The following is a 20,874-nucleotide window of genomic DNA, read 5'->3' on the forward strand; positions in this document are numbered from 1 at the left end:
CGCTGTGCTTTGTCTTTGTAGCTAGAAAGGTGTTGATAACACACCAGTGTTTTGGCTACTGCTGAGCAGTGCTCCCACAGCATCAAGGCTGTCTCTCCAACATCCCCCCTCACCCCCAAAGGCCAGTAGGCTGGGGGCGGGCAAGATCTTGGGAGGGGACATAGGCAGGACAGCTGACCCAAACTGACCAAAGGGATATTCCATACCATATGACATCATCTGCTCAGCAATAAAAGCTAAGAGAAAGGAGGAGGAGCAGGGGGCGTTTGTTAGTACGATGTTTGTCTTCCAGAGCAACCGCTACGCATACTGAAGCCCTGCTTCCCCAGAAGTGGCTGGACATTGCCTGCTGATGGCAAGTAGAGAATAAATCTTTTGGTTTTCCTTTGCTTCTGCACACAACCTTTGCTTTTGCTTTATTAAACTGCCTTTATCTTGACCCATGAGTTCTTTTCCATCTTATTTTCTCCCCCCTGATCCTGCTGAGGAGGGGGGTGATAGGGCGGCTTGGTGGGTACCTGACAGCCAGCCAAGGTCAACTCACCGCGCTATCGGACAGATGTTATGGAAATGTTGTGATGAACTTCATTTAAGTTGGATGTATTTTTATCCCTGTAAAGATCATGACATGGCCAAGAAATGGAAGTGTGTTCTTGTCCAAATTCTGTGTTTGTCCTCTGTGTCTGAAGGACTGAAGGATGTTTGCCAAACTATTCAGTTGTTGGTCAGAAGTTGGAAGAGCTACCAGAATATGTTCCCCTAATACTTATGAATTATATGATTTCGAGTATCATGTTGCCAGCTTTTGAAATAGTGCTAAGGTATCTAAATGACTAGTATGATCCAGAAATTAATGACATTGTGAATCTAATCAGTTACTGTGAAAGAGATCAACTACCTTAGAACATTGTGGTTCCTCATTGATGTTACTCAGAAGATGTTTGTGGCAAGTGATCTCTGATGTCAAACTCTTAGAAAGAATTTGAGAATATGGATCACAGATCTCCAGTGCAGTGGTGGATAGTCATCCACACTGATAATGTGTTTGGGATGAAATCTTGTCTCCACTGATGTCAATGCAAGTTTGCAATTGCTGCTTAATAATAAGACCATACAGCTGAATGAGGGGGGTTGTTCTTTGGGGTTTTTTGGTTAATTTTGCCCTAAACCAAATTAGCCATCAAGGTGTTACCAGTTCTGGGAAACAATGAAATCTCTTGTTCTGCTCTCTGGGATTTCCTGTTATTGCATGAATGAAAAACAAAGAAGACAGGCTCTATATCTTGGAACCTTCAGAAAGTGAACTGAGGCCAGTGAAAGTGTCTGCTCCTTTCAGGAGATTTTGGTGTGACTATGAGTCTTGGAGATCAGTTTGAGTTCACATACTATCTAAGAGACAGCAATTATAAAATTAAGCCACTCGAGGTCACGTCAGTGTTGCTAGGCACTAGACAGCCACACTTCTTGGTGCTGGGCCATTGTGCAGAGCCTGCCTTGGGAGATATCCCAAGGATACCCGCTGAGTATGAAAGGAGCACTCAGCCAAGAAAAGCAGGAAAAAGTGTTCTTCTGAAGTGGGGGAAGGGATACTGTTTATTTTCTGTTCTTAATCCGTAGAAGTCCAAGAAAGGGAACCAAAAAATTAAAGAGTGGGAGGACTGAACTGGAGGGGAGGGGAGTAAAAGTATCTTTTTACATCAAGAATGGCCAGAGCAGACCACTATTTAAGCCTTGGAACTTCATTATTCTTGGTCCAGCTGGCAGTCTGTTAGAAGAGTCCTCCTGACTCCTGGGTATCCACACAAGTTTGGAGAAATGCAGGTTTTCCCATTTCCACTCTTGCAAGAGTAACAATTTCCTTGCCAGAAGCACTGACTAGGGGAAAGCTACATATCTGCAACTAGAGTAAGGACAGAGAGCTGAGTTGCTGCTTCAGGAGCCCAGAGGGGACTTCTAGTATGCAGCCACAAAGAGTCTGTCAATGTTGGCGTTGAAGACAGTTAACTTACTGCATTGTGTCTGTGTTCACAAAGGTTCCCTCAAAGTACCATATTCATCAAAGCCTCTGCTGTAATAAACAAGTTAGATTTCCAAAGGTTAGCTGCTCTCTGCCAGAAGAAATTGGTTTCTGTCTCATCATTTCCTGCAGAGCTTTCAGAAGCAGGACATAAGCATGCCACCAGAGCCACAGGAACGGGGTGGTTTGCCTTGCCTGGCAGCCCCTGAAAACGCACGTCCTCCCTGACACTTTTTTGCCTGTTTGGAAACATGTCACTGAAATCTGCTTGCAGGCAATAGACATTTCTCTTTACTGCTTCAGTAAAAATGTCCATCCTGGCAAAATGCAGTGAGACAAACTACGATGCTGCCTGAAGAAAAGAGCATCAGCCATGGGCTTTTTCCAGTGGCCAGTGACAAGGGAAGCAGAGATTACAACTCTCAAGGTGAAGTGAAGGCTTTGCCTCTTCCCTGCCATAGCTGATCAAGGCTAAAGTGTGCCTTGATATTGCAGTGAGACCCGGAAGTCCTTCTGTCTATTATCTGTATTCTTTTCAGTGCCTTCTAGTAACCAAAAAGACAGGCAAGAGATCCATCAAATGGCACGTGAAGAACAAAAGAGAAGCATGGGGCAGGAACAGGCACTTTTCTGGAGAAAAACTGAAGATTGTGTGAGATAGATAAACTGAGCTCCATTTTGTTAATTGTGTTGAATTCAGCAAGGTAAACCATAAGCCTATAACTTCTAAAAATAATATTCTCTATTGTAATATATAGCAGTCTTTATGAACTGTTATTTCTCTCTTACCACTTTGCCTTTCAAGGCATTTTGAATTTTAAAGTCGTCTGTCCAAGCGAGGGCATATCTGCATGCACCACCTAACCTCTTCAACCATGTATATATACATATTTTTTAAGAATTGTATATAGAGGGAAAATAACCAAAATAATAGAAACAGATAGTCCTGGAACTTTAACACAATTTTTTTGGTTTCCTTGAAAATTATTTGCAGATTTGCTGAACAAAAACATGAGTTCACAAAGACTACAGATTCCTACAAGAGGTAATAGGAAAAAGATTCTAACTTGATGCATTTCCCATTTTCTTAAACTTCCAACCAGCTTTTTCCAAAGCTAAACAGTAACACCTAAACACTGGCATACACATGCAGATTTCATTTAGAATTTTCAAAGGTCAGTTCTGAGCAACTATGTGCTTTGGAAATCCATTTAGGGACACAGATACTGTTCTTAGACAGTAAACAACTGAAGATGGACATTTATGCCTCTAGCTGAACATTCCACAAACTTATAGAGAAGTTCACGCCTAAATAAGTTTAATATTAAGTATCGTGATACTCTGGGATTCTATACAGTTTATAACTTCTTAGTTACATTTTGTTATCAATAAAAGCTATCTTTAACCAGATATGTCATCTCCTAACTACTTCTTTGATCTTCTGCATTGGGCAGTGTTATAGATAGTGTATGCTATTATTTGCATTTATTTTTCTGGATAACTTTTATTGCACAAGGAACCTGTGTTGCTGTTCTATACAAGTATATACAACACACTGTGTTCCCCTACAGACTAATGAATTCCTGGGTCTCCCCGGAGAACTGATTTCTACAAGTTCTCTAATCTGTGTTATGTCTGGCCTGTCTCATTCTCCTTGCCTATCTAATCCCAGTGTCCACTCTTTGGGTTTTTGACCCCTCCTGGCTCTTTTTCTTTCAGAGTCTCCATGTTCTCATTTAGAGACTGAAGCCTGGCTGTTTTTAATCCAGACAGATAGTCCCAGTTCCCCAACCACACCCCAGCTGTCAGCACAGACATAGGCAACCACTCTGCATGGCAATGTAGCAGAGTGGGCATGAACGACATAGAACTGCTTGGCTCAGGGACCAGGGATTGCTCCTTGGAGGAGATGACATAATCCATGAAGGTGTAGCCTCTTTGCGTCCACTTGGCTCCCAGGCTCCCCAGAGTATACTTGTTTCCTGTTCTCGCCTTAATGTGATTACTGGTAACTATTTCCTTGCCCAGTGAGTCCTACTACTTTACCAAATGAGTGTCAGGGACACAGTAGTACAGGAAGAAAACCCTATCTGTCACCAAGCCCAGGAAGAGTAAGGTTTTGCTAAAAAAGGTAACTTATCTTAACAAGTCAGAGAGACAGATGTCCCCACAAGCTCACAGACTGTGCCATCATACAGACTCAGCTTTCTAATTCTGTAATTACTTAAATATTTAGTCAAGTGCAGCTATATTGCAGAGTAATATCTCCATTTCTAGGTTATCTGTGTAGCCACATTCTTCATAGGTGGCAGTGAGGCAAGAAAGTAATTGTAATTTAGCATTTGGAAAGTTGGCATATACTTTTATGTCAGCTTCCCTTTTTAGCTAAATGCTGTTTCGACAATCTTCCATATTAGACATGGATTAAAATAACTTAGAGATTGGAGGAGCTTTTCTGACAGGAGTCAACAGAAACAAAAATCCTACCTCTCCACAGTACAAGCAATATTTAAATATTCCAGGCATTTTCACAACGGTTTGAGTTGGAGGAAATCTGGACTGAACACAGACCATAATCTTTCTAATGGCATTTCAAATTCGTTGAGCCCATCATTGGCAGTTAGCCAGTTGTCTGACAATATGACAGGAAAGGGGTTAGGTCAGAATGACCTAGACACATGCAGGAAAATCATTACCTTCTCAAGGCATTCTGCTTGGGATAATAATTTTGAAACCTACAACAAGGAATGGATCATGTCATAGCAGTGAACTTAGGAGGGAACACCTGGGCTAATGAGTGCTACAAATGTGCAGAAGTGTTGATACTCCCCTCATTGCTGATACAGAGAAAGAGCCCTAAAAGGCTGAATGCTGTTTAAGTGGAAAAGCTTGACAGCGTGTGTCTGGGAATGTAGTTGCCTTCTGGCTCAGGATAACACTGTCAGGCAGTACCACAACAGGGTACCAATGTGGGCTTTTGGGCTCAGTGGGAAACGCTGTGGTTCCAAAGTGCAGTATCACTTTCAGACTGGGAAAGAGCAGCTGTGAGGGATATAAAGGAGCACAGTTACTACCAGACTGTGCTGAACAGAGCAGAAGGCTCTAAGGTTATGCCCTGGCCTGAAAACTGCAGTTTCATACAGTTCCATCCCAGCTATTTGAGGGAGAAAAGCACTCTGATCAGCCATCTGATCCATTTACTTTTCTCTCTCATGTCTGTGACACTAAATGTTTGAGAGAAGTCCCAAGAAATCCAGAACAAAACAGTGAATGTGTCATGGTAAGCAAAAATATTTTTCTCCTCCTCTTGATTCCGAGGCTGTGAGCTAAATCATGATGTTTACTTTCCTTTGCCATCCACTTCTGACACATAAACAAAGCAACCACTCTTCTGTTGCAATGCCTCTGAGGTAGCTGTAATCACCATGCTGATTGACAGTAATTGGTATTTGCTTTGGTCAGCTTTAAAGGCATGCTAATTAAAACTGATCTTCCTACTCACATATTGAAAGAAACATAGTATCTGGAGGCAAGATCATGTTGTCAAGCGTCTGGGGAAAACTTTAGTAAATCCTCAGGCACCAATGTCTGCCCCCCTCAGAGCTGGCAACAGTAGCCTCCATGCTCCGAAAGAACGCTTGTCGTATTATCTAGGCTCTTGTCCTCTCAATGTGCATCAACAAAGCTTATTATGCTAGGTAGCAAACCAGCACATATTGTCGATTGGGCATTCGTGTGATAGCCAAAGATATTTACTATTTTTTCTGAAGTTTCCTTTCTCCAGTACTTCAATGGGGCAGTTTCTTGAACATGCATAACATCCCCAGAGACCTGTAGAATGGGGAATAGAAAATACTGAAATAGGAGGAAGAACTAGGGAATACAGCATGCAATTCCTCAGGTGTGGGCTTTAGTCAGGATGCTGGAATCAGTACAGAATGCCTAATACACTCTTTAATTATGGCATGGTTTAACGTTGTCTTAAAGTACCTCCAGCAGCCTGTTGCCACCCATGTTAAGTTGGTTCATTTTGGAATCAGCAGAAACTGCTCACCCTTCTGAAGCATTAGTACACTGCCTGCTGTGCTGGTTCAGCTGGGTGTTGTCCATTCAGTCACTCACTAGCTACTGACGTTTGATGAGATGAGATTGGAGTCAGAGGCTTCAGAACAATAGAATGTCTTTGTCTTGTAACCTCTGTCTGCTCAACAAAAACCTCTGTAAAGACTTCAAGGTGATTTGAAATCTGGCAAAATAGTTTTCAGAGGACTCCTTGGAGTTTCATAAGATATTACATGCTTTCACTTACAAAAACTTGAAATAGGTGCCAGGAAAACTAAAATAAAGAACTTAAAAATCAGATTAAGTAGATACCAGCAAATTTTCCAGGACTTTTCCATCCTTCATTTTCTAACTTGTTAATGCAAATGCTTCTGCAAGAAGGAGGTCAGTACCAAGAAGAAAGTTATAGTGTTTGTGTCTTGTTTAGCTTTAATTAATGCTATGTTATTTCATCAGTGTTTTTTATAAACCACTGATAAAAGTAAAGATGTACTTGCTTCAACATCCTCCTTAAAATGTTGCCAAACTCACATTAAGTATGTACAAAGATTTTATAACTGAAGATATATATGCATCAGTTTATGTATGTTATCATTTGACAGCATTGTCATAAGATGCTACTTTTAGTGCCACTATTGTCTGCTTTAATTATTTTATTTTTTTGTTATTCTGGCAAATGTGGAACTTGTCTGGAAATATTAAGGTTCTGATGTAAGTGAGAACTACAACAATTGTAGGTTCCAAATGACTACACGAACTACAAGATGTCTTGGTTAACCCAGATTTACCAGCATGAATGTTAGCTTTTTCATTGTTCTGTAATATAGGGCTGTACAAAGAAAATATACTTATTATGTTGGTGTAAGATGTTTTAACAGTTTGGTAGACATTGCATTCCTACTTTCTTTTCTATCTTGTATGGCATTGCTGTCTTCCATACCATTTAGTAGCTGCATAATTGTTCCCTTTCAAGCATACAAACAATGAGGTCAACTTGAGTCATGTCAAATAACTAGAGCAAATACCACATATGAAACCATTTAAGATAACAAGTCATGTGATCACATATATTACCTCTCGCCTGGATTTTCTGGATCATACTAGAAGTGTGTTAAAATATACAAAAGCAACAGAGCTTACCAGCTGACTGTTTTGCCTATGATATGCAACTGATGAGCAGTTTATTGCAAAGTATTTGACACAGACAAGCTAGAATTGAAAGTTACCTTCCTCTAAATCATTATGCTTCTTCTTTAAACTGACCTTTTCAAGGCAAAACCTATGTTTTCCTGCAGAAAATAATATGACAGGGATGAAGGTTTAATTTTATTTTAGTGGTTTTAATAACATTCAGCTATGTTACATTTTAAAGCCGCCTAATTATCAGATGTAACATCTGGGATACAGCATCTATCAGACTGTGTTTTATCCAAACTGGGCACAGATACAAGAAAGTGTTATTTGTATTTATTAACTGGAACATACAGAGAAAGGTCAACACTTTCCCTATTTATCCTTCATCAGCAGAGAGGCTGGTGAGAAAGCAGGGTAAAAGTAAAACTCCTTAATCAACAAAAACTTGTGACTTCAAAAATATGCAAGACACATGAAAGCAAAGAATAAGCTTCTTACCCATGCATTTTTTTCATTTATTGAGTATCGTTCAGTTCAATTATACTCATAGAGCACATCACAGACCTCTGCTGTTCTTAACTGAAGTTGAAAGAAGTGGTTTCTCTCTTGCTACAGTGGTTGACAGGAAGAAAAGTATTAAAACACGGTTCCTAAACAAGCAGCAATTAAGAGAAAGAAGAACATGGTTAAAATAGTTCCCATTAATATGTTTTATTCCACTCTGCAGCACCCTTGAAGTAGTTAAACTGGTCAGTTGCTTCTATAACCCTCCCAACTATTTGTGATAATAGTTACAATTACTGGCCCTTCAATGCAAGTTGTTCTCCTCGTGTCCAGAGATTTTATGAGTCTTTCTTTTTTGTTATCTACACTGCAAGGCCTCACAGAGAAGAGTTAACTCTCTTCTAACCTTACAGTCCTAGAGAGTTTCAAGCTGCTGCTGGAGGGTGTGTGGACACATAGGTTGAACAATTCTGTTGGTATCTCTTACTGTGTAGACATGTGTTTCTACACCTATATGCTCTCATTGGCCAGTTTTCCAGTCATCTGCTACAGCACTGGCACCATTCACATTCCCAATATAGCACAATAGAGTGGCTTTTCTTGCATGGAGGGGATTTTCAACACAGAAGCTTTATTCATAACATAAAAAATGTCTGACTGGGTTAGAGCAGTAGTCTGTCTAGGCCAATGTGCTGCCCCCCACTGTCTCCTGCAGTGAAAGGAGATACTGTTTAGGGACATCATGTGAACCTGGCCACTTCCTGTGGTCTGTTCTCCTCATACACTCCCGGCATCATTGGATTAAGGATTTTAAAGAGCACACCTCTGCCTACTCCCTATAGCATCTGTTTTGATACTGTTATCTGAGGTATCTTCTCTTTTTTTTTTTTTTTTTTGGACTTGCTGATGCCGTCTACCTCCACAGCCTCTCAGGACAAGAAATTCCAGGAATTCACTAACTGCTGTATAAAAACCAGTATTTTCTTTTATCAGTTTTAAACCACTTCCCTGCTAGTTTCAGTGAGTGCCCCTCCCCAACCCCAGTTGTAATATTGCAGGATTTGATGAATGACACTTCTGCGTTCACCTTATGTACCACCTTAATGATTTTGTAAACCTAAACCACTCCTCAGCCTTCAGCTCTCCAAATGGAAGAGTTCCAGCCTTTTTAGTCTCTCCTCAGAAAGCAGTCACTCCATCCGCTTGACCCTTTTCATTGCTCTTATCTCTACTCTCTGTAGATCCACTGTCGTTCTTGTGACACAGAGATCAGAACTGTGTGCTGAACTCAAGGTGGAGGTGCACTGAGGTTTTATATAGTGCAAGACTGACCCCTCTGTCACGTTCTCAGTAACCTTCCTGACGATGCCCAACATACTGACTTCTGGCTGCTGATGGACACTGAGCTGGAAGATCACTTTTCCCCCCTTAGCATCTCTGATTTAGCCTACAGCACCTATTCTCTTTCTAAAAGGACTGGGCTTTTCCAGTCCCTTTCTCCATCATAGATCTTTTTTTTTTTTCTCCAGTCACATTTACTCTGAATACATGAAAGCTGCCAGAGTTAAAATCTGGACTAATTCAGTGACTGGTGGCTTCAAACTGCTGTGTTTTTAACCAGAGAGGAGAATGGAATCCTATCTGAAAACCAAAACTAGATCTGGAACAGAATTTGAAATATCATTTTGAAGCCCTTTTCAAACATACATATATATAAAAGTTACTGTTTCAAAATAGCAATTTGACTAAGATCTGGCAGCCCGTAGCAGGTATTTGTGCAGTACAAGGACTGTTTAGACTAGTTTTTGCACAAGCCTTTGTTTCAAGACTGTAGCAAGGGTGCCCTGGCTGCTCTGTGCTGCTCTTTAGATTCTCACTGGGCTTGTTCACACCGGGGCCTGTCTCCAGTGATCTCCAGTAAACAGCCTTTAATGGAAGAGGGCTGGCAATAGCTTTGATTCCTGTTGTTCTCTATCTGTCAATTGTGTGGTTATTACTAATGATGTGCCCTGTAGGTGACAGTAGGCCTAAGTTTCTCAAGCCTTTTCCCATCAGTCCTACGGTGTGCCCTACTGGGTGGGTGTGTTTACATGTATATGTTTCTGTGCTTCCATGATCTATATTTGTGTGTGTGCATTCATCTATTGGGTAGTGGTGGTTCAGCCTGTTCATTAGTCCTGTCTCACACTCCTCTGCCTGAACTGCCAGCAGTCAACTGCAGTGCTTCACCTTATTTGCAGCCTTACCTGGGGCGTTACAGATTTAGGCAGAGGGAAGCTGCTTTTCTGGCCTGGGAACATGACTGATGCCTGTCCTGAGGCAAGGAAGCAAAGATGGAGGCTGAAGTAACTTCCTGGCTGAAGGTTCATGCTCCAAGTGTGCCCCATTCGTACAATATTTCCATTCTCATATTTGTAACCATTCGTAATAGAGTAGATAATATGTAAGCTGGGTGGGCTAAATGAACCAACTAGTGAATCACTGTATATCCAGTATAGAGCAAATTTATCCAGCGCTGATTCTAAACCAGAGGTAAATAAAAAATGGTACCTTTTCAACTACTTGTTTTAAACCCATTATGAATAAAGGGCTGAATGTTGTATGTAGGTGTCATATAGTATATAATTTTTTGAGACACTCTACAGTCATAGAGATGAAAAGAAATATTTTGATGGAAGGCTCATTTTTCAATGCCTGTTTGAGTTACTCAGCAGGATTAAAAATAAAATTTAAAAAATCCTTCACATAAGCCAAGAGGTCTTTACAGTGTTTTACAAGTCATCTCTACTGTCTTTAGCTTCCTCAGGTAGAATTTGAAGAAGCCTTTCATACCAGATATACTACTTCCTTCTTGTGTAAGTGTTGTTGGATTATGTGTTATAATAAAAACATTTTGCAGCAGGTTATTTATTAAAATAAGAATACTTGTATTATACTAAGTATATATAACTTACATAATTATATCAGAATAAATATGACTGTGATTTCAATCCACTATAAAAATGTCATTGCAGAAAATATTCCCTTCTGTTTGTAACAGTTAGAGGAACAACTTCAGTTCTGTGATCATAGAAGCTGACAGCTAACACCTAACTACTACTGAGGTGATGCATTGTTTATGCCTTATTTAGATAGATAGGAGAAACAGGTCAGTCTGATTCATCACACTGTTCTGATTCTTGCCTTTTAAAAAGCTCTGTGTCTAGAAATGAAGAGCATGTGTACATCTCTCCAATCATGAGTTCTCCTGAAAAGGCAGTACTGGTCTTTCTAACTTTGGCCTTCTTTACTCATCAGTAAATAGGTAATTCCTGTAACACACAGGAGCTAGTGTTCTCCTTTGATCCCTTCATGTCACACCTTGAAAACATTATTTTCTCAAAAAATGCTGCTATGTTCCCTGTTCTCTTGGTAGCCCACAGTGTCAAAAGTGGGATAGAAGAAGTATCCAGGCATCTGTTGGGCAAAGTGTAACCCCTGAGCTTGCTCAGAACAACAGAAAAAACAGGATAGTTTCTTTTCTCCACCTCCTCAGAATATGTAAAGGTATTGTGCTGTTCCTGCTTTGACTGAATAAAGCCCAGGAGGAATGAAAAATTTGAGTCTCTGCCTTACTCAGCATATTGAGTAACCAGCCCAGGCCAGATATAAAATTCTTTTAAATGCAGGCCTCCCTGCTGGCAGCAGCACTGTGCCACTTTGACATCCAGCAATAATTTTAAATGAGAGTGATTTATTTTTCTTTAGAAGGCAGCAGATGGCAGCAAAGTTGTACAGATGGGCCAGACTAGTAGAAGAAGAAAAATATCTTAGTACACACACTCTAACAACATTCCATGGAAAAAACTTATCATTTGTTTCTGTCTGTCTTGCAGTGTGGTTAAGACAATAAATCAGGTTTAATGGCCCTCGTGCACTTGTAACGTGAGGGTTTTTTTCCCCCATTACCAGGAGTTAATGAAATCAGATTGGGGCGCGATGATGTGAATTATCACTCAGTAAATCATCTTTGTGTCTGCAGGAATCTCTTCTTCGTGCAAATCTTTTTATGTCCTTCATTAAATAGATACTGATTGCCTTGTGCAAATATTATCACAAAGTGCTAGACTGTTTGTGTGTGCACCCTGACTGATACAGGAGCTTCGACTGCCAACCTCTGCTGTGAGCTATGTACACCACTCACTCTCTCATTTGAGTTAGTTGTCTGGATACATCCTTTTCTGAGGCTTCAAAATAGGTAATGAGATTTTTTTTTAAAAGTAGACGGAAGAGAGAGAGGAGGAAGGAAATGCTACTATATAAAGTCATAGTGTTTAAAACACTCCAAAATCCTACTGCATTAAATAAAAAAATGAAGTCTGGGTTTTGGACAAGAACACTGGAAGTTTCTGGGATTCGATCCCTACTCATGAACACATTTAGCGTTGCACTTGACACATGTATGTTTGTTGAAGCTGTCATTGCCAGCAGCACCACATCCACTTAAGAGGAGCAGCAATGATCATACATTGCTGAACTCATTTCAGACTGAACTGAGAGTCTGGATTTGAGTCACCTCTTGTTGATAGAGTTCTTGTCCCTTACTTTTAGCTTTTAGTAGTTTCTTCAGTCTTCAAAACCAGAACTTGTGAATAAATGAAGTATAAAGCAAAACTTAGAATACAATCTTTCAGTATAAAAATAGACATGTTTCTGAAAGAGAGCTGGGGCTTAGATTTTTTTCCTGCTGCAGTCAGTAGAAGTTTTGTTTCAATTAGATGGGATCAGTCTCAGGCCTGGGATTTGGTGTTGAGATTCCTATCTGGCTCACCAGTTTGTCACCACCAGAATGTCTGATGTCTGTAGGCAGTAAGGAGACTAATGATATATGCCAGCTGCATATTTTTCATATTGTTTATCAATAAAGGGCCAGACTATGAATTTGTTCCTTATGCAGAATGAGATGCAGAGCTGCACAGTCCCAGGAAAAAAATGACTTAGAAAAAGTGACTTAGAAATCCAGCGCTTGTTCCTTGTCTCTAAAGAGAACAAATTTACTTTACAAGGTGCAGCTGTCTTCTTCCAGTGTGCAGACTCAGATCTGCTCCTGAGTCCTTATATACAGGCAGGGAAGTGTAGTGGCCTCTGAGAGTTTACTGTTTTCTAGCAGAGCCACAATAGAGGCAGGTCATGTAAAGGGAAATGAGGAACCCACACACCCTTTTGTCCTCTCCTGTAACAGCAGTAGGATGAATTACGTGGTGGCCTTTTAGTCTTTGAGTGTTTTGGTTTCATGATAACTCCTGTGACAGTAACCACCTATTAAAAGGACAATAATCATGTTTGTTTAATGAACTACTTAGTTTGCTCCTGAACTAACAGATAAGATCCGTTATGTTTGTTCTCCTGTTTCTGCCAATACCACTGGACATCAGAGATTCAGACCCGGACATTTGTTTGTTTATTTTTACACCATGTTAGCAAAGTATGTAGAAAATATAAACTGTTTTATAATTGCTGGAAAAGTTGCATGTAACTTGCAAACTGACAGATCTGGGAAGTGATAGTTGACTGAAAGTATTGGGAGAATATTTATTTTGCAAACCTATTCTGAGAGTCAGAATTTATTACAAAATATTTGCCTTCAGCTGGGTTGGACTGATCTTTCCTGACTTTGGAAAAACCCGGGCTTTTGTAAGTGGATGGGAGACTCAAGGAGGTCTAGTTTAATGTTTGGTAAAAGTTATCACAGAATCAAACAAAGTCAAAAGATTTCATTTGGCCTCCTCATTGCTGTTGCTGTTGCTGTTGCTGGGAATTTTGCAAGCAAACCACTCCAGTCTTATCAAATCATTAACATTGATTCTAGTCTTAATGGAACCATTTGTTTTTCATTCGGAGACATTATAGTTATGAAGCATTTTGACTAGTGTATATAGCATGTAGTAAAAAGGCTTTTACATAGCAAAGTTCTTTACCTCATGAACAAATTATGCTCCTTCTCCTCATGAAGGATACATGGCCCTGCTCCAAAGAATTAAGTATTTAAAAATCAAAACAATTTCGAAGCTGACGCAAATTATTTGGTGAAAAAAACTGTTCTTTAAGAAATTTTTGGATAATAAAAGCAAACCCTTGTGAACACAATAAACAAATTTTAGTTAGGCATAATTGGATTTAGTTATTGGTTGTAGTCAGTCATACTGGAATTTTTTCTCCTGATGCCTGTGTGCTCTACACTACTTAAGTATGATGTGAGATAATATAAAATGGTGTATTGACGGCACAAGGAAAATATTTGGATGGCTGTCTGGAGTTGCCATTATTGGCTTTAATTATGACTTGCTGTCCTTTGGGTACTAAATGAGCCAGAAAAGGCTTCATATGTGCCAAAGTATTCATTAGTATTCCCCTTTCTGTCATTGTACTTGCAGAAAAAGTTTATATCTGGCACCTGACTGCAGTTCTTATTAGCACGGACCAAGATGCTTTGCAGATTTTGATAATCATCTGAAAGTACACCAGTGTCTCTACTTTTTGGATACAGTAGAAGTTGTTCCTAGGTAACAGTGGCAGAACTCTTTGAGCACTTTCTGGTGTAACTGGAGAACAAACATTTTTTGTTTGTTCCACATGTGACGTGGCTGCTTAAAGTAAGTTTTGTCGTACCAACTGGAGAAAGAAAAATAATTACTTGTTTCCCTCCTCTAGGTTAGGGGACCTGCACTAGGACCTTATGGGAAAGCACTTGTATATCAGCATTTTAGGCCCCTTGCCACCATTCCGTATAGCACTAATAATGGAGCCACAAAAATCTTTCTGAGATAAAAATAGCCTTTGGAATCTATTTTGGTAATAAAAAATTGTGTATAGTGAAGTACTTTTTCTTTGCCATAGGGTGTCTCTCGGGTAAGTACAAAACAAAATAATAAATTGTAAAGAATATTCCGTGAACTCTTCTGACACTTCACTGTGGAGGGTCTGCTGAGAATGGTGACCACTCCTTTGGCATCCAGTCTTGAACAGACTGGTGGACAAGGATGAATTCCTGCTCCAATACATATTTACCGTTGCAAAACTTAATTTTAATTTAGAACCTTGTTTGACCTGAACTTATAGTCATGTTTTAAGCAGCCTTTGAAATGCTGACCTGTGGGACACCAGACTGTTCTTAGAAATGAATACTTTCTAAGTATTTCTAAGAAACTAAGGTGGTGTGTAAACAGATGCTCCTGATTTTGGAGGCATTTGGTGACATCTTCCACTTCTCATCTGTGACATTAAAGCATAAGCTGGCCTTGACCTAAGCACACAGCTCTTCTTGAACTTCTAGGACTTTAAGAGGATGCTTGCTTTCATGGGCTGATACTGTTTCACAGTCTTGTTCTCCCTGAAACCTCAGGGGCTTCAAAATCCTCATACTCCTCAGAGATTTTAATCTAGTTCACGTATGGATTTCAACTACTGTTTAAAGGTTAGTGCCCAACATTCTGCTTTGTGGGAAGTTCGTAGTGAAAAGATGCTTAGCCAAAGTTCTTCAGTAATGTCTCCTGCTTGGGCAGGAGGAAGAGCTTTCACTTGGACAGCTCTCACCTGGGGCAGGTGCAGAAATGGATGAGGAGGGAGAATACTGTCTTTATATATTTTAGCTCTTACAGACCAGTACCCCAAAACCTCGAACTCAGTTTGGGATATGGGGTTAGCTGTGCAATGGGAAAGAGTTCCTGCCTGCTCTGTCATTCTCCTCCAGCCTATCTAGCCTAGCCTAACTAGGTTAGCTACAATACACGGTCATAGTATTTCCAGGGTTTACTTTTCAGCTCCGTACATTCAAAGAATGTGCCGTCTTCCAGGCACAGGGCTACTCCCTACTTTCTGGCATGTCTAGTTCAGCAGTGTTGATCTTTACGCTTTAAAAGACACGGTTTCAAAGATTTGGGGGGGATGGAGGGAACTGAAAAAAAAAAATCTGTCTTTTCTTTAGTTGCTGTTTATTGCAAGTACTGAGTTTTGCTTCTCCCTACAAGCGCGGCAGGTGGCGCCCTTGATCCTTCCAAACAGAAATTGCACTTGCTAAGCTCCAGTAAGGTCAGAATTGTGCCACCCAGCACCAGCTTGCTGGTTTTCGCTCTGTCCGATTAGCCCAAGGATCTTTCAGCTTTGAGTGAAGTGTTTTCTATCAGTGACAGGGAAAGGAGGGAAGAAAAGGTATTTTAAGTGGGGACTGGGTTTTAGCAGTAAATGAAGAAAGGATCAATACAAACAAAAGTAGCTAGTTGGCAAGTACATACTTAACCACACTATAGCCCAATCCAGTCTTATGTCCCAAGTTTAGATGACGAAGATGCTAGCTGTGTAACCCATAAGTAAAACATTGTAGCTATTAAATTGTATGGTTCTGTTGAAGTCATTTTTGTTGTGCTATGTACTTTAAGTAGGATCACGCTTTCACCTACGCATTGTAATTTCCCACTACAAGCACCCCAAAACTTATAAGCAGCAACTATTCTAATTTCAAGATCTTTCATGATTTGAGAGTAGCCACTTGCTTGTTTCTCAGCTGGCAGCTATAATCTGCGCTGAAGATCATGCATTTGCTGTCACCCCTTACATCTTACAAAATCTGGATCAGAAAGGCCATCAGCAGTAGAGAAGTAAACTCTCTTCCAGCTGTTAACAAACAGATGGTAATTAAAACTGGCAAGTGTCAATATATATGCATTTTTTTTTAAAAAAAGAACAGTTCAAGTGGAAACCCCACCTCTCAAGATTCCAAAATTCTTAGTTGAAAATGTTTAGGAAAGTAACTAAAAATAGGCAATTCTGAGCAGAACTTCAAAACTTTGGGGAGAAAAATCATTATGAATATATGCCAGGTATCTAGTCAACTGGGTTCCTACCCAAGCTTTTTTGCAGCGGTATTCCTGGAAAGGTGTCATTGCCAGTTCTTTTGAATTTTTCTTGTAAATATATGTTCCTTAGGCATTTAGTATTAGGTAAAAAAATATGCCCACTTCATTTCTTCTAGGAGCACTTAGTGCTGCTGTTCCCCAGTCCTCTCCTGTATATGTTAACTATGTTCAGAGATACTGTAAAATATGGGAAATTGTATATTTTACCCAAGATGTTATTCAAATACACTTGTTTAGTTTTCAGGAGGTTTTCTTGGCGTGCAAAGAGTAGGCACCAATAGATGGTGCTGTTGGTGCATTAATAAGGGTGTTTCACGTTTGTTTTCTGGTCTGTGGCTGGAATTTGTTTTTAAAAAAAAAAGAAGAAAAAAAAAGAGGAAAAAAAGAACAAAACAACAAAATCCCTAATGCTAAGCTTTTATCCAAGATGTTCTGCCCGCACTGAACCGGTCACCGTTTAACTTTAACCTGAACTGTGGCCCAGGAAATCCTTCAACATAAATAACCTTGGAAGCTGCCATGACCATTTTTGGAACGTGCTCCCTCAATAAATCTGTTACTTTGTTGTGCAATGTTGAAGTGTGCAGTTGTTTCTCTGATTAATTAGGGCAAAAAATAAACTTGCATGATCAATCCAAGCTGTGACACGTTTCAGCCCTGGCTGGAACATGTGGATAGAAAAGGCCTTAGAGCCTTCTCAACAGATCTGCCCTGGGATTTTAAGATGCATGCTTGCTTTTGAGTTTACTTGATTTGACTAGATAAGGTGGCTGCTAACAGAGTCTGGAACTGAAGAGTTTTAGTCTGTCACAGAACTGCCATGCTAAGTTAGTACGGGTAGGATTGAACACAGTAAGAAGTCATTCATCTTGACCGCCTGCCCCCATGAAAGACAACATAACAGAACTGTTTTATGTAATAGTATTTTATTTCACATATTACCCATGGAGAACATACATGATACATTCTCTACATCTTTCACCAGTCTGAAATGCAAGATAACAAAAGGTATGGAAAAAGAGTTTAACGTTTGACATTCACGATATGAAAAATAGAGGGGATACAATGTTTAAAAATGCCCTTATGCAATATATATATAAAAAATGTATAAAAATAAAATATATTTTCCAAAAAAAAAAAGATACAAACAGAACATGACACAGGACAATCTTAAATATTGATACGTATCTCATGATCCACACACACCGCACTTATAATTAACAAAAACCACGTACAATTGCACTTTTCCTCTCTGTGACGTTCAAGTATATCGCAGTCCCCGCGGGGACTAGTGAGTGTCCGATTCCCTGCCGGGTGCAGATAACGCAGAGGGTAGAGCAGATGTGGGCGACCTGTCCTTGCCCAGAGCTGAACGTGCACCCTTGAACACTTGGGGGCAGAGGGCGAGGCCGGGGCCGCGGCCCCCGGGTCTGGGGGTGCCGCACAGCGGCGGGCGCTCGCCGGCGGGTCCCCCCGGCCGCGGGGCTCCCCTGAGCAACCCCTCCTCGGGGCAGACGGGGCCGGGACAGCTCTGAGCGCAGCCCGCCGGCAAGGAAGGCCCGGCCCCCCGGGTGCAGCGGCGGGGCAGGGGGCGACATGGCGGCCGGCGGGGCAGCGGCGCCTCTGGCGGCCGCAGGCCGGTCGCCTTCCAGTCCCAGGCGGCGGCGGGCGCGGGAGCCGGCGGTGCCTCGCCCGGGGAGGGTAAAGAGTCAGTGACCGCCCCGCCGCTGCGGCGGGCGGGGGGAGCAGCCCCTGCGCGTCCCCAGCGGGACGCGGCCTTCACAGCTTCCCCGCGCCGGGCGCGGGCGGGGGCCGCGGGACCGGCCGCCCCTCGCCCTGCCGGGCCCTGGCGACGCGGCCCGCCGCTCCGCCACCCCCGGCCCAGGGAGGGCGCGCCGGGGTCCCGCCCGGACGGGCGCTCTCCACGAATCCTGGCGGCGGCTCCCGAGCGGCGGCGGACCTCCGGAGCGTTCGTGCCTCAGTCCATCCATCCGAGACGGCCTCGGCCGGGTAGTGCGGCTCTCAGACCCCGAGGACGGGGGCGAGGGGCTGCGACTGCTGCGTCCAGGGGCGCCGCCCGGCCCGGGGGGAGCGCGCCGGGCTGCGGCGCTCGGGCAGGGAGCGCCGCCTGCGGCCGTAGCCCTGGGGGCTGATCTTGCTGGCGGGGGCGGCGTCGTCCTTATCCTTGTCGGTCAGCTGGTAGATCTGATGGGCCAACTTCTGCACCGTGCACGTCCCGAACCGGCACCCCGTGCGGATGGCTTGGAAGTGGGCGAAGCTGTTAATGCTCTGGCGGTAGCGCTTGACGCGGATGTGAGCATCCTCCCGGCTGCTGCGAGGCAGGAAGAGAGAGAGCGGGCATGAGAAAAGTGCACTGGGGCCCCGGAGGAGGGGACCCGGTGGGCCCGGGGCGGGGAGGGCAGGGAGCCCCCAGGCTGGAGGCGGGCTGTCCGGACGGTGCAAAACTCCCCACCACCACCCCCCAGCTCTGCCCTCCGCCGAGCGGCGGGAGAGGGGCGATCTGGTCGCAGAGCAGAGCTTGCTGCCGATGGGAGGAGAGGCCCCGCCGTTTTATGGCTGTTACTTTTATCTACGGATCCAGAGCTCAAGTTACTATTTATGTTTGACTTTCACAGTAAAGGCGCTGCTATCTCCCGCCAGCTGAAGAGCGCGGGGAAAGGGAGGCGGGAGGCTGCTTTCAGCGCGATGTGCAGCCCGGGCAGGACCCATGTCCGGGGCTTGGGGGATCTATAGCGAGAATAAGCCTGAACACCCGGAAACGAGGGGACCCTGAAACTTTCCACTGCCTCGAGCAAGTGCCCGAGCCCAGAAGGGGCTGGAATTTACCTGGGATGCGAGACTCGGGGATCCTCCTTCACGTCCTGGGTCCGTATGAGCGGCTGCACGTCGGCGGCTGCCCCCAGTCCCCGGAGCGCGCCCGAAGACTTCACGTCCCGCTTGGCTCGGCTCAGTGCCCATTTCGTCCATCTGAAAAGAGCGCAAGGGAAGAGGAGAGCCTGTTAGCGCAAGCCTGCAGGGCGGGAGCCAAACCAAATAGATTCGAGGAGCGATAATATTTGCCAGCGCCGAGATTTTTTCCTTTTTTTTTTTTTTTTTGGATGTTTCCTGAAAGGGCATGAGGCCTTTAAGGAGCTGTGCAATTCCCGCAGGGAATCCAGTCCCTCTGATCACCGCCGGAGCCCGGCGCGGGGGCGCGGAGGCTCCGCAGCTCCACGAGCGAGGCTGGGCGCTGGCAGGAGGGCGCGCTCCGATACTCACTTTCTTTTGAACTCTGTCGCTACGTCCACCCTTGCAGCATCCACCCCGAAGAAGGTCACAGAGCCGAGATAGAGCAGGGCTACGTGAACTAGTTTCATTCTGGCTGGGCTCCTGGTGGAGGGAAAAGAGAAGAACTGTAAGCATGGTCGCTAATAAAAGTCAAGTAAGGTCTGTCCTTTATTTCTGGTGATTCCGGAGAGCTCCTTCCCTCGGAGAGCCCCCAGGCTACCGGGGACTTTGTGTGCGATATGAACCAGAAGCTAATATTTGCTCAGCAACTTATCACAGAGTAAATAACAGAGCCTCCAAAGTTTACGTTTGTCGTGAGTTTTACTTGCAGAGGCGGCTGAAAACCAGCAGAATTTCCAGAATACCCCCAGCGGCTTGCACTAGGATTTAGTAAACCCATGAGATTAGAGAGAGCTGGCTATCAGACGCATCGTTTCCAAACTCCAGCAAGTGTTTTGCTGCCTGGAAGTTTATCCCCTGATAGCTCATCTTCCCACTTCACACGCAGAACCAGCTAGCTCTGGATCTTACGTTGTAAACTGCAGCTGATGCCAAGAGCCAGTGCAAGACTCGGCAGCATAACTCCAAGCTCTTCAAAACAGTCCAGACTTAGTAGATTTTTACTTCCTCTCCGCCTCCCCTGCATCTTTGTTGTTGTTGTTGTTGATGGAGGAAAAAAAATAGTTCTTACCTGACAGTGAGGATAATCCACTGAGACAAATGTTCTTGTAGTAACGATCCGAACTTGCAGGGTTTCCTGAGGAGGGAGAACTCCTTCTTTGTGTGTCTGAAGTAACCACTGCCGAGCGGCGCTCCACCGCTCCCTTTTATAGAGGGGGAAGTGGGTGGACCTTGGCGCGGCTAGGCGATTTTTCTTTCACCCCCCCACATCTCAAGCACTTCTTAATCATTCTAGCGTGGATTGGGGGCAACCCATACTAGGGTAAAAATAAGAGGATTATTGAAAATTATCTTAAA

At 43.1% G+C, this 20,874-nt stretch overlaps 1 protein-coding gene across 1 annotated transcript; it reads right to left on the bottom strand.

Moving 5' to 3' along the window:
- Positions 1–18,085: 18,085 nt before the first annotated feature.
- On the bottom strand, positions 18,086–20,649 carry ADM (adrenomedullin). The gene is made up of 4 exons (XM_050897464.1): positions 20,588–20,649; positions 19,888–19,998; positions 19,456–19,596; positions 18,086–18,940 (listed from the first exon to the last, which is right to left on the bottom strand). Exons 2-4 carry the CDS (start codon positions 19,983–19,985, stop codon positions 18,631–18,633), a joined length of 549 nt encoding a protein of 182 aa, XP_050753421.1. The 5' UTR covers positions 19,986–19,998; positions 20,588–20,649; the 3' UTR covers positions 18,086–18,630.
- Between the last annotated feature and the right edge of the window lie 225 nt (positions 20,650–20,874).

This window comes from Gymnogyps californianus, chromosome 5, assembly GCF_018139145.2.
Source record: "Gymnogyps californianus isolate 813 chromosome 5, ASM1813914v2, whole genome shotgun sequence".
Lineage (NCBI taxonomy): Eukaryota > Metazoa > Chordata > Aves > Accipitriformes > Cathartidae > Gymnogyps > Gymnogyps californianus.

Excerpts from the sequence above, each read along its gene's own strand:
- ADM (XM_050897464.1), bottom strand. The coding sequence starts at position 19,985 with ATGAAACTAGTTCACGTAGCCCTGCTCTATCTCGGCTCTGTGACCTTC. Across the intron at positions 19,597-19,887 it reads GCGACAGAGTTCAAAAGAAA|ATGGACGAAATGGGCACTGA; the intron begins GTGAGTATCGGA and ends CGCTCTTTTCAG. Across the intron at positions 18,941-19,455 it reads CCCCGAGTCTCGCATCCCAG|CAGCCGGGAGGATGCTCACA; the intron begins GTAAATTCCAGC and ends CCTGCCTCGCAG.